Source organism: Phacochoerus africanus, chromosome X (genome assembly GCF_016906955.1).
Source record: "Phacochoerus africanus isolate WHEZ1 chromosome X, ROS_Pafr_v1, whole genome shotgun sequence".
Lineage (NCBI taxonomy): Eukaryota > Metazoa > Chordata > Mammalia > Artiodactyla > Suidae > Phacochoerus > Phacochoerus africanus.
In genome coordinates this window covers 9327753-9344375 of record NC_062560.1, presented here as the reverse complement: position 1 = coordinate 9344375, position 16623 = coordinate 9327753, and the positions used below count along the sequence as shown (strand labels likewise).

Here is a 16623-nt window from a genome sequence, read left to right as displayed (position 1 = left end):
CCAAAGTGACACCAAAGCACGGTCCTTTTGTCCATACTTGGTAAATCTTGGTGTTTGTTCCCTTCTGTACAATTAGAGTGTGTGGGGGATTTGCCACCACGCGCACACACACACACACCTTGGCAATGTCTGGAGACACTTTGGTTGTCAGCACTGGGGGGATAGCTGCTACTGACACCTAGTGGGTGGAGGCCAGGGATGCAGCCAAACATCCTGCAGGGCACAGGCCGGTCCCACACAAAGGATGACCCTGCCCCAAATGCCACTGGTTCTGATGGTGAGAAATCCTGAGATGGTGCATCACACTCAGGGCAGTTGGGACCTCGGAAGGCTGGGGGCTGAGAAGTGGAACATAGAGATCTCAGGCCAAGTCTCTCTCCACCTCGGTTCTCTGGATAGGCTCCTTCAGGGACTCAATCACTGCAGCCATCGCTCTCTTACTCTAGGAGTGAGGGAATCTTGCACAACTCTGAATCTGAGAGCCAGAAGTAAGCTCAAGGACGGCACTTCATTCAGACCTGTCACCTAAGGTAGTGCTTCCTAAACTATGCTGCACCCAGACCCCCTGCGGATCCTATTAAGACGCAGATTCTGGAGTTGCCATTGTGGCTCAGCGGGTTAAGGACCCAACATTGTCTCTGTGAGGATGCAGGTTTGAGCCCTGGCCTTGCCCAGTGGATTAAGGATCCAGAGGTGCCATGAACTGTGGTGAGGGTTGCAGACGTGGCTTGGATCTGGCATGGCTGTGGCTGTGGTGTAGGCTGGCAGCTGCAGCTCCAATTCAACCCCTAGCCTGGGAACCTCCATATGCCATGGGTGTGGCTCTAAAAAAAAAAAAAAAAAGATGCAGATTTGGACTCAGTTGACACAGGTGGGGCTTGGACCAGCTCTGGGGTCAGACACGGCGAGTCCCTAGACATCGCCCTGGTTATCAAGCCTCACAGATGATGTGCTCGAAGTTCATGAAGACCGTTTCGCTTCTTCCAGGTCACTCAGAGAGAAATTCTGCAAAGAAGCCCAAAGAGAGACTTCCTGGCCTCTGGACTCTCCCACTCCTGCCGCTAGGGCAGTGCCTCCCCAGGACTGGTCTTTGGAACCCCCCTCCCACGACATGGAACGTCCCAATTTAGTTAAGCACGGATTCCACCCTTGTCCTCGCTGGCAGCCTCCTGCAGAAACACTGTGCCTTAGAGACACGTTGGGAAGAGCATCCCCACTGCACGCAGACAGGCTCGTGCTCTGCGCCCTCCAAGACTCCGACCCCGCGCGGAGCAACTGCCTGGCGAGAGTCCCTCCGGGATCATGCAAACCACCCACCGCCAGTCCTGGCAACGCCCTAGTCTTTCTGGGGACCCACTGAAGGTTGAGAAATGGCAGCAAAGGAAGCGGTCATCAGAAGGGAGCCGGTTTCTCCTCGGTCAGTCGGCGTCATGGGCAGGAGAAAGGTGGGAGCCCAGCGAGTGGGCGCGAGGGCAGGAAATGTACATGGGGCCCCAAGAAAGGAAGGAAGGGAGGAAGGGAGGACGGAGGGAGGGAGGCTCTACTTGCAGCAGCATCCTTGGGACTTAGCCTGTCAGGCAGCCTGTGGGACGAGAATTCACGTGTGTGTTTTCAATTTCTCTGACAGAATCTGTTTGGATTGAGCACGGCTGTTTAATCTTTGAAATATGTGTTCCATCACAAACGCTGGAATCACATCGCAATTGCTCCCTCCGTTCTGGGAGCCAAAGCCCAACCAAAGGGGTTTGGAAATCCCTGCAAGGTGCTCTTTGGTTATTGCTCATTCGGAAAGAAAAAGCCGTTTCTCTAATGAAATGCAGTGTTGAGGAACTGCCAGGAAGAGATGCTCCCTATCTGCCCTCACATATGGTAGCTTCTTTCTAGCCAATTAACTACCAATGAACTGGGGAAGCGCTGCAACAACAGGCACGCCGGGCTCCCCGGGCTCAGCCGGAGCACGCAGGCCCGGGGGGACCTGGAAGCTTCTGGTCCTGTCTCAACCAGAAGCCCAGGAAGAAGCCTGTGTGACCTGGACACTACTTTGCAAGGCCATCCGGATAGCTCGAGCCAAGCCCCCAGAATTAAAATGGACGGGTTGTCGCCTTTCGGACAAATCCTGTTTCTTCGTTCTCCCCCTGTGGCCTTGAACCACATGATGTCCAAGGGACATGCCCAAGACCCTGAAAAGGCTGCGCTTCATGAGTTTTACGGAGGAGACTGACTTCTCCGTTAACCCCATGCCAGAGTTTTCTCAGTCTGGAAGGGTAGTGGGTATTGTGTAAGCAAGTTACACCCAGTCTTGGGCTTCACGAACTCTCGCTCCCAACCTGAAGCTCATCGAGAGTTCAGCATCTGTGTGTATGGACACTTTTATGCTCAAAAGTCAGTATCAAACAGGTATCTGAATCACTTCACTGTACACCTGAAACACAACATTCTAAATCACTATACTTTGATTTGTTTAGAAGTCAATATGAAGCCAGAGAGAAATGGAACTTCCTACCAAGTGGTTTATTTCCTAATAATTTCCCATTAATGTGGAGTCGGTGAGGGGTTTTTTTTGGGGGGGGGGGCGGGGGAGGGTTGACGTCCCTTAAGACATCTGAGATGTTGTTCATTTTGTTGGCTTTGTTCCACTTTGTTTTAGGGGGGCAATGACTGCAAGAAGAGTTGGGAAGAAAAGCAATCAGTTGGCTCAAACTGTCTTTCCTTTTAGCGGTCTTGTCATTGAAGTGTAATATGTCCTTTAACCACACAAAATAATTAATTTCCAGTTAAAGCTCCTAGGAGGGCTGCATAATGTGAGAAGATGATGGCATCTGCCATTTGCATGGCCTTTTCCATGCCAAGTGCTTGACAGTAATTATCTCGTGATTAACTCTCACAGCCACGCCTCTGGGTCAGGAATATTAGCTCACTCTGCCGAGATGGGGAAAGCCAGGCTCGGAGAGGGGCGGTTCTTTGACAATGTCACGCAGCCAAGGGCAGTCCTCCAGGCACCCAAGTCAGTGTGACTCCCGAAGAACAGGATATTGGTTCCGTCTGCCCTTCAGACACCATCAAACCACAGACATTTCCAAGCGTGGCTTTAGTACCACTGCTGTGCCAGTGGCCTGCTCTCCATCTCCAACCCTAAAGATCTTCCCCAACTCTGAACTTGAATGTCTAACAATTCTCTCCAGTGTTAGTACTTCCGAAACGGACCCCTCTACCTCTACCAGCCCATCTCGGTCCATGGCAACTTAGCATTTCACATCCGTTCCACGAGCCAGTCTATGAGTTCAGCCCTGGAAATACATCCAGAATTCAAGAACTTCTCTCTGGGGCGAGCCTCCATCAGAACTCACCTATTTGCAATTGCCACCCAGCCAGACTCCCGGCTTCTAGTTCCTGCTATGCCACAGCCAGAAGGGCTCACGTGCAATGCAAATCAAACCATGTCCTTCCTCCTATGTCCCCCCCAAGACCCTGAAGCAGCTCTTTGTGCCTCCCGTCGCCCCCACAGGAAAGACAAAACCAACTTCAAACGCCCTCCTCCCGCCCAAAGGGACTCCTCTTACTGCATCTTCTAGGTCAAAGTTATGGCGGCATTCTTTGTCCTGTTGTGGGTTTTCTGTTTTTCAAATTTTCTCAAAAGTTGGAAATTTCAAAACACAAAACTGGCAAGGAAGTACGTAATTCAAACCCACCAGACTAAGAACAAGGGATCTGAAAAATGACCAAAGTGACACTGCACGATCAAAATGACTTGCGCAACCCTAAGGGGATTTTAACTTTGCCAGGTACCTCAGCAGGCACCAGAATCAGGTTCCCAGAGGCTCCACAAGCTGAGCAATTGGTCGCCCATTTGCAAGGCGCTTCTCGAGGACACCGTGCTTGGTTCCTTTCTTACAATGGAGTTCAAATATGTAACGTCTAGCAAGATGCCCACGTTGACAGTGTTACAAGAAAAAAAAAAAAAAAAACCCTCGTTGCTATGTCATCATTCCAACACCAAATGCAAACACGTCTCATAAAACTCACACTCAGTGTCCTTCGACGGCAGAAAGTTACGAACACGCTGGTGAAAACGGAGTCTGGTTAATGTTCCCCAAGTTTTAGAGACACAGGCTCCTCTCTCCTGTCAACCATTTCAGAGGTTTGAAGCTGGGTCTGATGGAACACTGCCCACATGAAATTAAAATGAAGATGCCGTATAACAATTCCTTGAAATTCAAGAGCCCTCCTCCTTGGGTTTCTCACCTTTTCCAGCTCAGCATTTGAATAATGAATATAATGAATACTGAACACAACTCACACATGCTGATCATTTCAAGGAATCAGGTCTCACCGAAGTGAAACAGACTGCTCGAAAATTTTTCAGTTTCTGGGACTTATTAGGGCCCCCAAAACATCTACTGACGTGTCTTCTCCTTTCTCAGGTCGTCGGGAAGAATGCCGAGTCAGAGAACCCGGGACTCCCTGGTTCCAAGCAACAGCAAACACTGAAGACTGATTCGCCTCTAGCACACTTGCTTTGCCCGAAAAGCCACTTGCGCAGCCGCGTTGCCCTGGGGCTGCGCTGAAAAACACATGCAATTCACACATCATGTTGCAGGATGCTCTTCATTGGCTGTCCGCCCTTCTACAACACAAGGAGTGGGTTCGCGTGGCCTCATCACAGAACTTCCTCCCCATTATGTATTTGTATGTATTTACACGAACAAATATCGATTCACAAAGAATCCAGAAAGTTCTACCAATGCCTACAGCCTATGGTTCTGGAAAAAGAAACACAAATATGATTCTGAGAAATGTTTGTTTCGCCTCCACAGCTCAGTTCTACTCACCTTGTTCATCAGATCACCAGGTAAAGCAGACCAGGTTCCACATTCGGATACAGCCAACACCCTGAGAACCCCGCCCAGGCACTCCTACGAGGCAGCGTGACCAAGGGCCCAGCAGCATGACCCGTCAGGTTTGTCTGAGGCCCACGCTGGAAGCTGGGTCAGGGCTCCAGAGGCAGGTAATTGGCTTGGGCAGTGGTGGGGCAAACCCCCAGGCCGGCCCCGACCTGCGTGCCTGACAGGGGCCCTCTGTTGAGGGCAACTCCATGCTGAGCACTGAGGAGAGGACGCAAGTCGCCTGGGTGACCTTGGGCCAGCGTCACTCTCCCCTCCCCTTCCCAGGCCTCAGCTGGAAGAGGAGGAATTCTGTGGCTTCACTGATCTTCGGCTCTCTGTCCACTGTTGCATGTTCCCTTCTGAAGCTCCTTGTTTCAGCTAACAGAGTGTTCTGGAGTATATAAATCCAGACTATGACTAAGGCTCTTTCGGGAGCCCACGCAGGAGGAGGAGGGGACTCCATGAAAACCTTTTTAAGACAGAGTCCAAGAGGATCCAGCCTCACTTGCGTTGTTCCATCGAAACCCCAAGAGCAACACGAGCCTGTGGGCCCATTACCCAGCACTTACGTGTTGTGAAGGAGACCAAGTTCATTCCACTGTAGCACCAAAGACGACCTTCTCAACTACAGACTGACCTTTCCACAATTTGATACTATTTTGGAGAAGGCCGATTAATTATAGAAACGAATTTTCCATAATTTGTCAGCATAACCTGACCCAAACCTCGTTAAGTCATGGAGTTCCTGGTGTGGCTCAGTGGGTTGATAAGGATCCAGCGTTGCCACGAGCTGTGGTGTAGGTTGCAGACACGGCTCAGATCTCAGGGTGCTGTCACTGTGGTGTCGACCAGCAACTGCAGCTTCAATTCGACCGCCAGCCTGGGAACTTCCACGTGCCAGGCGGGCAGCCCTAAAAAGGAAAAAAGAAAAAGATTTGTCAAGACGGCATTCCCTGGTAGCCTAGTGGTTAAGGATCTGGCATTGTCACTCTGTGGCTTGGGTCACTGCTGTGGCGTCAGTTGGATCCCAGGCCTGGAAGTCACCAAATGCTGGGGGTGTGGCAAAAAAAGATCAAAGTCAGGTTAAACATATCAATATACTTTCTGATATCAACTAGAAGTTCCAAGAAACTCAGAGGTAGGTTTTCAAACAGAATGAACATTTTTATTAGGGCTGAGAAATGATTTTGATTGGGAGTTCTATGTCAAATCCAAGGGGAGGGGTGGGCCACTGTAAGGTCCTAAGAGAGTATTTGGAGGAGGTGGGCAGGAGAGGGAAGGAGGCAGGTAGGACAATGACAGGGATACACAAGAACATCTGATAGAGCAATGTTCCCCTCCCAAGGACCAACCCCTGCCTTATTTAGAGAACACCATTCAGAGCATGTGCCTACCTGGTAAGCATTTCCCTTCCCAGACTCACATGCGGCTGGGGGAGCCACGTGACAGGTTCTAACCAATGGAGGTTAGCCGAGCCTCTCTGGGAAAGCTTTGCTTTCACGACACAGACATTGTACCCTGTCACTTGCCTCTTCTCCCTTTCTGCTTAGGAGGCAGACGTCAGACCTGGCGGTTCCATGACCCATCTTGGGACTATGAGGCAGGATAGGCCAAAGGACAAGGGGTAAGGAGGGCGAGGAAAAAATGCCAAAGAGAGTGGGTCATCTACATCATAGAGACAGGCCCGAGTGCCCACTCCCAGGCTCCTTAGCTCTTCATCGAGTGTTCGGTTTTCTAACATCTGCAGCCAAATGCACACAGAATACATCGATATCCAATGAGATTGGAAAGGATGAGGCTGACTCAGTGAGAGGGAAGAACAAAGACTCGAGTGAAAGGGTAAGCAAGCTCAGTCTTCCAGAGATCACACGGGGCCCAAAAACACACAGCTTACTTCTCTGCCCGCCAACAAGACAGAAGTCCTGACTAAAAGAATAAATGTATCATTACATTCAATACAATGATGCCCAAAGCTCGAACTGGCTGTCTCAAATTTAACTCTGTCCTTCTGTGCTTTGATTGCGAATATGAAAATGCATGCTTCTACGCTAAAGCTGGATGTTTTGCATCCTACAGAGAAAAGAATGGAACAGATTTAGATTTTGGAGGAGTTCCCACTGAGAACTCATCTGCCTCACTCTCTCTGCAGCCGTCTTTAATAAGAGCTGTGCGGAAAAATAAGTAGTAACACTGGATAGCCTGTTTTGACTCTTGTATATGCTATTTGGAAATTAAAGCCACTATGGCAAGCTGGCAGAATACAGGACAGGGCCCGTGAAAAATGCTGGACTGATCAATATTTAAGAATGCACAGGCAAGAGCAATAAATAAATGGAGCAAATGCAACGGGGAGGTGAATCTAGGACAGGTACGTACACCCTCCAAACAAAGATGAATCCCTTTTTGTGGCAAGAAACACAGTGCAACACTGAATGCTCCAACAGTGCAACGTGCAGTCCCAAGATGCTGGTCTTGAGAGAAAGGATTTCTTCATGCTCAACACGGCAGATGAGCCGATGTTGGTTCAGAAACAGAGATACAGAAACAGAAACAGCGAAGTAACAGGCTGAGAACAGGAGCCAGCAATGGATGGTCGAGAGCGAATCCACGGGCACGCTTGCAGCGTTCACTGTGTTCGCCTTGAACTTCTTCTTCTTTTCCAACAAAGTGCAAATATCTTTAGTCTGATTCAGTAACATAGCAGCAAAACTGCAGGGACCAATAAATAAGGATGCTGACAAGCCACTGCCCCTTGGCCTTTCAGACTCAAAGCTTCGCCAACATCAGCCTTCAACAGAAGGGGCAAATGTGTCGTGACTCAGCAACTGTGTTCCATGTCCTTGTACAAACCACACTGTTCATATCCACCCCCATGCCCCCTCGGCAGTCGCTAAACGCATAAGACACAGCTTGAAATTCACAAGGGGTTAAAGCTATAAAATGCCTACTCGATGATGGTTTGGTTTTTTTTTTAAGTTTCATTCTTTTTCCCATGCTTTCAAACAAAGCTTTTGTTTCCACTGCCCCCAGCACATGATCGTTCCTTAGGATAATAACACGTCACTTGTTTATTTCTTTTAAAATGACACAGTTGTGTTTTTCACAAAGTAAATGCCATCTTGTTTCTAATTAAACATGATAGATTCAGGGTCCTGGTTTGCCATCTGGGCCATATGTCTCAGAACATCCTTTTTTGTGATGATGCCAAGAAGTCTCCTGGAGAAGAAACAAAACAGAGAAGAGAGATCAGCCTCGCAATACTGATTCATGCCTGCCCCTCATCCCCAGCCCCCTTTCCACGCAGGCAACAGAGAGCGCACCATTTCCCAGCTTCCCTTGCGGTGGCTGGGGCCAAGTGACGGGCCTCTGGCCAGCGGCGGGAGAGTGGTGGTTTGCGATGCCCCTCCCGGGTCACCTGCACCTTTCCTCCATCTCTCTCCTCATCTGCCAGCCCGAGACAGAGGAGCTAGTGAAGGACTCTGAGGTCACAGGGGACCGAATTAGGAGCCACCAGGTTCAAAGACCCGGGTCCTTGAGTGACTGCGTGGTGCAGAGCCCACGCCTGCCGCAACCCGCACTGGGTATGAGTGACATGGGAGAAAAATGAACCTCTTATGTGTTAGGCCACTGAGATTGCAGGCTTCTTTATTACAGCCGTCAGCCTATGACGACGAACACGCTCCACTAAATTTCAAGACTGTAATAAATTTAAAAGAGCTTATGAAAGCCACTGTCAAGACTCGATGACACCACAGAACTTCCAAGTATAAGCCATTATAAATCTCAGAAAGTTCGGTGTTCCCACTGTAGCTCAGTGGGTTAAGAACCTGACCTAGTATCTGTGAGGATGCAGGTTTGATCCCTGGTCTCGCTCAGCGGGTTAAGGATCCGGCATTGCCATGAGCTGCAACATAGGTCGAAGATACAGCTCGGATCTGGAGTTGCTGTGGTGTGGGCTGGCAGCTGCAGCTCCCATTCGACCCCTAGCCTGGGAACTTACATGTGCCGCAGGTGCAGCCAAAATAGGAAAGGAAGGAGGGAGGGAGGGAGGAAGAAAAAAAATTTAAGCATAAGGTAACGATCAGTTCTTCCTTTTTTTTTTTTTTTCTTTTTGGTCTTTTAGGGCCACAGCCACGGCATATGGAGGTTCCCAGGCTAGAGGTCCAACTGGAACTGCAGCCGCTGCCTGCGCCACGGCTGCAGCCACGCCACGCCACACCACATCCGAGCCGCGTCTGCGACCTACACCACAGCTCACGGCAACGTCGGATCCTTAACCCACTGAGCGAGGCCAGGGATCAAACCGGCATCCTCCTGGATGCTAGTCGGGTCTGCTACCTGCTGAGCTGCAACGGGAACTCCACAATCAGTTCTATTTTAAACTTATCTTACTGGAAGGGTAACGTTTGACATTCATCTCCGACCATATATGGAAATTTCCTCGTCTTCTAAAATGTCATGGCTTTCAATGTACAGAAACAATGTCACTTCCCAGGGCCCTTGGTGTAGAGCCTCCTAGACTGTGTGCCACACAACTCCATTCACAAACACAATAGCGGAAGCAGCGCCCGGGATCATGCATACACGCTTGCACCACTGTCCACGTCAGCCCTCGCTTCATTCTTGATTTCACCAAATACTTCCATCACCACCCGCTGGACTCAAACCATGCCCCCCCTGGGGGGGGGGGGGGGGTGAAAGCGAGAGATGTCAAAGAAGCGGGGGCACACAACTTTTTCCAAAGAAAGACGTTCTATTGCCAAATTAGTTTGCAAAATGCTGCTCACCGTATGGCCGTCGTTCCCAAGACGAGGGGAAGAGGAAAGTAAAGGATAGAGTTGCCTTGGTGGCGCTGTGGGTTAAGGACTCAACGTCATCGCAGCTATGGCTCGGGTCACAGCTGTGGCACAGGTTCAATCCCTGGCCCAGAACTTGCCCATGCTGCAGGCAAGGCGAGGAAAAAAAAAGAAAGGAGGAAGGAAGGAAGGAAGGAAGGAAGGAAGGAAGGAAGGAAGGAAGGAAGGAAGGGGAAGGGAGGGGAGAGGAGGGGAGGGGAGGGGAGGGGAGGGGAGGGGAAGGGAAGAGAGGGGAAGGGAAGGATGGCAGCCTCACCCTGGAATACCATACGGCTAATCAACTGCCAGGTTCCTATGCTATACCTGCAGAAAACAATGATAGTCCAAAAACTTAGAAAATGCATCTGAAAATACACTGTCACTGATTTCATGAAAGCCGAGCTGTCAAACGCATCTCTTACTCCCCAAGAGCAAGTGAACCGGAGGAGAAAGGGTGGGTACACGGAGGAGTATTCCCGCAGGTCACAGCTGGGGAAATGTGACCGCCAGTCAGTGACACTGTCAGGCCAGAGTTCTGATTTCTTTGTCCCTCACCACGCTGGACCTTAACCTTGAAAAAGGGATGGATGCCTTGGGGTCGTCTCCCCATCTCTCACGCCGGGGGAGACAGCAGATACCACGCCTTCCATCCGTCTCAGCGGAACATCTTCAGGAGAGACGGAAACGGCAAAAAAAAGGGCCTTTAAAACCAGGCCGTGAGGAATGATAACAATACAGATGACAAAACGCTCAAAGAAAGCGCCATGACTAACAGGATCATGAAAACAAAACAAAACAAAAGACGATGAGAAAATGCAGCAAGCAGCATAGGATTAGGAAATTAACATTTTGCAACCCCCAATGTAATTAAGGAGTTTAGTCGACAATTAGTAATGGATTCCCCAACCACGGCTGCTGGAAAACTGCAAGTCCGAATGGTGCCCAAGTATCCCCCAGAGATGACACACAAAGAGCAGAATGTCCCTCGACAACGGAGGGCTCTGGCCACCAGCACCTCATGCCACCGACAGAGCCTATCGCCGACCATGCGGAAAAGCTGACGCTGTGACATCATCTACGCTGGAACAGTGCCCAAAACTATTTAAACCAGATCAAACCACGAGGAAGCAATCAAACAAATTGAGAACGTGGGACTACTGGTCTGGACGCTTAGAAAGTAATAATAATCTGTTATAAATAACAAACCAAAATGGCACAGAACGACTCCAGACAAAAGACTAAAGAGGCAGGTGTTCCCGTCATGGCTCAGCAGAAACGAATCTGACTAGCATCCATGAGGATGCAGGTTCAATCCCTGGCCTCGCACAGTGGGTCAAGGATGCAGCGTTGCCGTGAGCTGTGGTGCGAGTCGCAGACGTGGCTCTGATCTTGTGTTGCTGTGGCTGTGGTGTAGGCCAGTAGCTACAGCTCCAATTCCAGCCCTAGCCTGGGAACCTCCATACACCCGTGGGTTCGACCCTAAAAAGACAAAAACCACCGCCAAAAAACTAAAAAGGCAAAACAACCAAATGCAATGTGTGAACCTTGAAGGAATTCTGGACTGAATTTTTTTTTTTTTTTGGTCTTTTTGCCATTTCTTTGGGCCGCTCCTGCAGCATATGGAGGTTCCCAGGCTAGGGGTCCAATTGGAGCTGCAGCCACCGGCCTATGCCAGAGCCACAGCAACGCGGGATCCGAGCCGCGTCTGCAACCTACACCACAGCCCACGGCCACACCGGATCCTTAACCCACTGAGCAAGGGCAGGGACCGAACCCGCAACCTCATGGTTCCTAGTCGGATTCGTTAACCACTGCGCCACGACGGGAACTCCTGGACTGAAATTTGACATGAACTAGATAGTGAACGATACAGGGAGTTATTGTTAGGTCTGTGTAATTACAGCAGAGTGGTTACGTACCAGACTGTCCTCACTCTTAGCAGACAGGTGCTTCGCACATAATCGCCAGAACTTGGAAGCAACAAGATGTCCTCCAGTGCGTGAGTGCATCAACAAAATGGTACATCCAGACAATGCAACATCACTCAGCACCAAAAAGGAATGAGCCATCAAGCCAGGAAAAGGCATGGAGGAACCCGAAGAGCACATGGCTAATGAAAGCAGCCCGTCTGAAAAGGCTACATACCACGCGATGACTCCAACTCCAGGGCATTCTGGCCAAGGCAAAACGATGGAGCCAGGAACAAGACCACCAGGGGTTGGGGGTGGGGGAGGGAGGGATGAACCGGCAGCGCACGGAGGATTCTTGGGGCTGTGAGACTGCGCCCTAAGACGCTGCAATGGTGGACACACGTCATTTCGCATGTCTCCAAACTCCCAGAATGCACCACACCAAGAATGAACCCTAATGTAAACGATGGACGGATCGTCGTTGATAATAACATGAGTTCCCACTGTGGCACAGTGGGTTAAGGATCCAGCGCTGTCTCTGCAGCAGCCTGGGTCACTGCCGAGGCATGGGTTCGATCCCCAGCCTGCCACGGTGGATTCAGGATCCCTGGCCTGGGACCTTCCGTATGCCATGGGTGCAGCCAAAAATAATAACAATAACAACAACAACGAAACAATACTGGCTCATCAAAGGCAACCAACGTAACACAAAAATGCAAGATGTTCACAGTGCAGGAACCCGAGAGAGGACAAGAGAGAGAACTCTGTACGTCCGGCTCAGGCTTTCTGTAAACCTGAAACTACTCAAAAAATAAAGTCTATTAACTGAAGAACACAAAATTCTTCGGGGGAAGAAAGTGGTTGCCTGAAGGGAGCGGGTGGTGGTGAGAGAGGACAGAGCCAGGAATTGTTGTGTTCCCTTCTAGCTGTTTCAGGCTACTTGACTTTAACTGTGCTCGTAGATTAAACACATTTCTAAAATTTATAAAAATCCAGTAAAATCAAAGATGCCCCATAAAACAAGATGCTATACTAAAGCTGCCAAGCCAAGTCTGAGTCCCGACGGAGTCAGCCTGGGCTGCTGGAACAAAGCACCACAGACCAGGTGGCTTAACAACAGAAACATACGTTCTCAGAGTTCCCGCTGTGGTGCAGTGGGTCAGGAACCTGACTGCAGCAGCTGGGGTCGCTGCGGAAGCGCAGGGTCGAGTCCCAGCCTGGCGCAGTGAGCGTCGCTCCTGCTTTGCCACAGCTGTGTCGTGGGTCGTAGCTGTGGCTCAGATTCAAGCCCTGGCCCGGCAACTTCTGGAGGCTGAAAGGCCAAGATCAAGGGGCTGGCTGCTTTGGCTTCTCCAGAGGCCTCTCTCCTGGGCTTGCAGACGGCCACCTTTTTGCTGTGGCCTCCTCGCGTGGCCTTTTTCTCTATGCAAGCACCCCTGGTGTCCTATCGGATTAGGGCCCCGTCCTCATGACCTCCCTTAACCTTAATCCCCCCTTAACGACCTCATGTCCAAGCACGGTCACACTGGAGGCTAGGGCTTTGACCTATGGATTTGGGGGTGCGGGGACACACCTCGGTCGGTAACAGTCCTTCCACTCCCTTTAAGATCAAAAAGGAAGAGGCACAAGGCAAGCCACAAAGAAAGCTGCCACCATCAGAGAAGTGGCAGCACACGCGAGCAGCTGGGGCCACAAAGAGGGATCACCTTCCCACCCGCGCGGAGGGAAGGGTCCTGAGGCTGGCTGCCACCAACTGGCAGACAGTCCCTCAGCTTAAAATGCTCTTTTGTCCTTGGGGACATTCATTTTCTACTTGAAACCAGGCTCCGGGCCCTCCCCTCCGGACCACCTGCGGACACCACTGAAATCGGGTCACGTCCACGAGCCCCGGTAGAGCACATGCGCCTTGATTTCTTGGTCCACACGTTAGGTGCCTCCTCCAGGTCTCACTCGCACGGCTGCTCCGTACGATGCTAAGGAAGACAGGGTCGCTTCGGCAAAAAACACGACTTGTGCGTGTCTGCAAAGCAACCCGAACTTTACTGTAACATAGGCGGACACCCCGCCCGCCCGGATCTACAAGCCTGGGTTTTGTTTCCTAATATTCATCCTGGAGACTGTATCAAAAGATCAGGCCATTCGCAGGCCCATCTTAAAGCTCAGCAACGCTGATGTCTCCAAGTCAGGCTGGTTCCAACAGTTCTGGGGAAATAGGTACTCAGGAGCTGCCTGGGTTCGGGCCCACAGCGCGCCCTGTCCTGCAACAACAAGTATCGAAAAAGAAGAAAGCGGCACCTCCTCCCAGGAGGAGGCAGCCTTCAATCCTGCGGGGTTCGCCACGGTGTCAAATGTCCTATTTGATCTGAAGCAGGTGTTTCAACGTCCAGCCCCTTTGAGCAGCAGCTCAAGTGAATCTGGGGAATGATAAATGGCCGATCTAGGACCATGAACATAAGTCAGATTAGAGCAGCCGGGCTCCTGCGAGAGGGCCGCCCCGGGCAGGCCCCCGAGGCCCACCTAGCTGACCCCATCTCCCCGGCTCGCTATTTTTTTCTAGATCCTCGGGGGGGGGGGGGGGGGGGGGCGGGAATCCCACGCTCACTCCTGGCCACTGGAGGCTTCCCAGACCCCGGCCTGATGGAGACGAAGGCTTCGCTGGCTCCTGGCCTGGTGTCACCGTCACCTGGGAGCCCGGGCCCTGAGAAATCCTGCAGGCAACCCAAGGCAAGGGCACAGGCTGGGCTTCTCGGCCAAGAGCAGGGGAGGCACATGGCGACAGAACACATCAAAAACACGAGCTGGCTTGGGCCGTGCCTGCCCTGGCTGAGCGCCCGAGGAGATGAAAGGCCCCGCACACAAGGATCTCTTGCCAGCACGAACGTATCAGCATCTGTGTTTGTTTAAAATACGTAGAGTGAGAGAGTGAGCGAGTGAGCGCGATTTTGTTTTCTCGCAGAACATTCGGAGCCAATTTCGGCACCCAGATCTTTACAGGAAAACCTCATGGGGCTCCGTGAGGTGTGAGCGGGCGTTAAGGGCAGAATTTCCTGCCAGAACGGGAAATTCCAATGATAACCGACATTGGATTATTATTTTAAAGGAAAAGAGAAACTGCGACACACGTGAGACGACACGGGTGATCGCGGTGGTATTTCTGCCGAGCACTGGAAATTCAAGTACAGAAATGGGCTTCAGGGGTTCGCAACGTGGGGCCCCCGACCAGCAGCGGCACCTGGCAGCTGGTTAGAAGTACACCTTCTCGGGACCCGCCCCAGATCAGAGGGCTCAGGAACTGCAGGGAGGTCTGGCTGGCCGGGTTTAACCTGGAGGTTTAAGCCCCGGGGGATTCTGACGCCCACTCGAGGTGGCGAACCACTGGGTTCCTTCAAAACCCACCAGGAGAAAGGACCTCTAGCCTCAAAACACTTAACTGCTCCTCATCGACAGCCTTTCCCCCTGAGCAAGACACCCTCGAGCTACAGTCAGAGCTCAGGAGGACACTCGTGCCCCTGGCCAGGAGTTCTCTGGGTCAAGTGCAAATCCAGCCGCTTGCACAGCCCTGCGCCCCGGTGAGCAGGGCAGCAGGAAGAGGGCCGAGTGCCTGAGGGCTGCTCTGCGGCCACCCACAGGCAGCCAGGCTAAGGGCACTTGGTTGGAAGCCAAGTGCCATGGGGGCCACACGGCTCTTCGTGTTGATGGGGGCAGTCCTGGGCGCCAGGAGATATTAAACGGCATCCCTGTCCTCGACCCGCCGAAGCTGGCGGGGGCATCCCCTCCCCCCACTCATGACGCCCCTCCTCTCTGCAGGACCCATCACCCTGGGTGGAGAAGTGCTGGGCTCACAGGACTGTACTAGTTCTGGAAACGTCAACCACGTCAGAAGGTGAAGCCTCCAGATTCTATCCAGGCCGAAACTCTCTTTAAGGTTCCAGGGTCTCCTCAGCCCATGGAGGACTGAACTGGGCAGAGAGAATCCCAGGTTCCAGGCTACCTGGACCAAGCCGACCTCTTCCTCCACCCGCGCTTCTGAGGTCCTGGCATTCAGGCAGAGCCCCTGAGCCCAAGGGATGGGCCTCGGGGCACTGCCCCTCTCAAATCATCAGGCTCCTCTGACGGCCGCAGTGCTGGTGTCCAGGTTCGTGTTAACACCAAGGAAAGCAACTCTGCTGTGGCAGAGACGATGCCATGGGCCCCCACCCAATCTCCCAGCTGTGTGATAACACTTGAAAACGGGAAGTTGGGAGCTCCCGTTGCGGCTCAGCAAGTTAAGAACCTGACTAACATCCATGGGGATGTAGGTTTGATCCCTGGCCTCGCTCAGTAGGTTCAGGATCCAGTGTTGCCTCGAGCTGCAGCGTAGGTCGCAGATGCGGCTCAGAACCCATGTTGCTGTGGCTGGGGTGTAGGCCGGCAGCTGGAGCTCCAATGAGAACCCTAGCCTGGGAACCTCCGTGTGCTGTGGATGCGGCCCTAGAGAGGAAAAAAATAAATCAATAAATCAAATCCATACATTTTACAAATGGGCAAAAATTAAAAAAAAAAAACAGTAGGTTGTTTCAAACAGATTGATATATATTAGGGAACAATCTGAGCATGAGGCAAACCTCACATTTGCCTTTTTTTTTTTTTTTTTTTTTTGCTTTTTAGGGCCACAAGAGCAGCATATGGAGGTTCCCAGGCTAAGGGTCAAATCGGAACCATAGCTGCTGGCCTACACCATAGCCACAGCGATGCGGGATCTGAGCCATATCTGCAGCCTACACCACAGCTCACGGCAATGTAGGATCCCCAACCCACTGAGCAAGGCCAGGGATTGAAGCCACCTCCTCGTGGGTACTAGTTGGATTCGTTTCTGCTGAACCACAACAGGAACTCCCCAAACCTCGCATTTGTTAACGGATGATTCCGTCCATGGGAACCTCCGGGAGAATGCGGAACCCTGCACGCGGCCGGGAACACCCAGGGCCATGGGATCACCCAGCCGCAGCCTTGGTG

The 16623-nt window shown here is 51.6% G+C and overlaps 1 protein-coding gene across 1 annotated transcript in view; it reads right to left on the bottom strand.

Annotated features, from left to right (window-relative positions):
• Positions 1-6022: 6022 nt before the first annotated feature.
• CLCN4 (chloride voltage-gated channel 4) overlaps positions 6023-16623 on the bottom strand; it is a 66349-nt gene continuing 55748 nt past the window's right edge. The window contains exon 13 of the mRNA XM_047765251.1: positions 6023-8099. Coding sequence (XP_047621207.1) covers positions 8009-8099 — 91 coding nt within the window. The 3' untranslated portion in view covers positions 6023-8008. The remainder of the gene's footprint in view (positions 8100-16623) is intronic.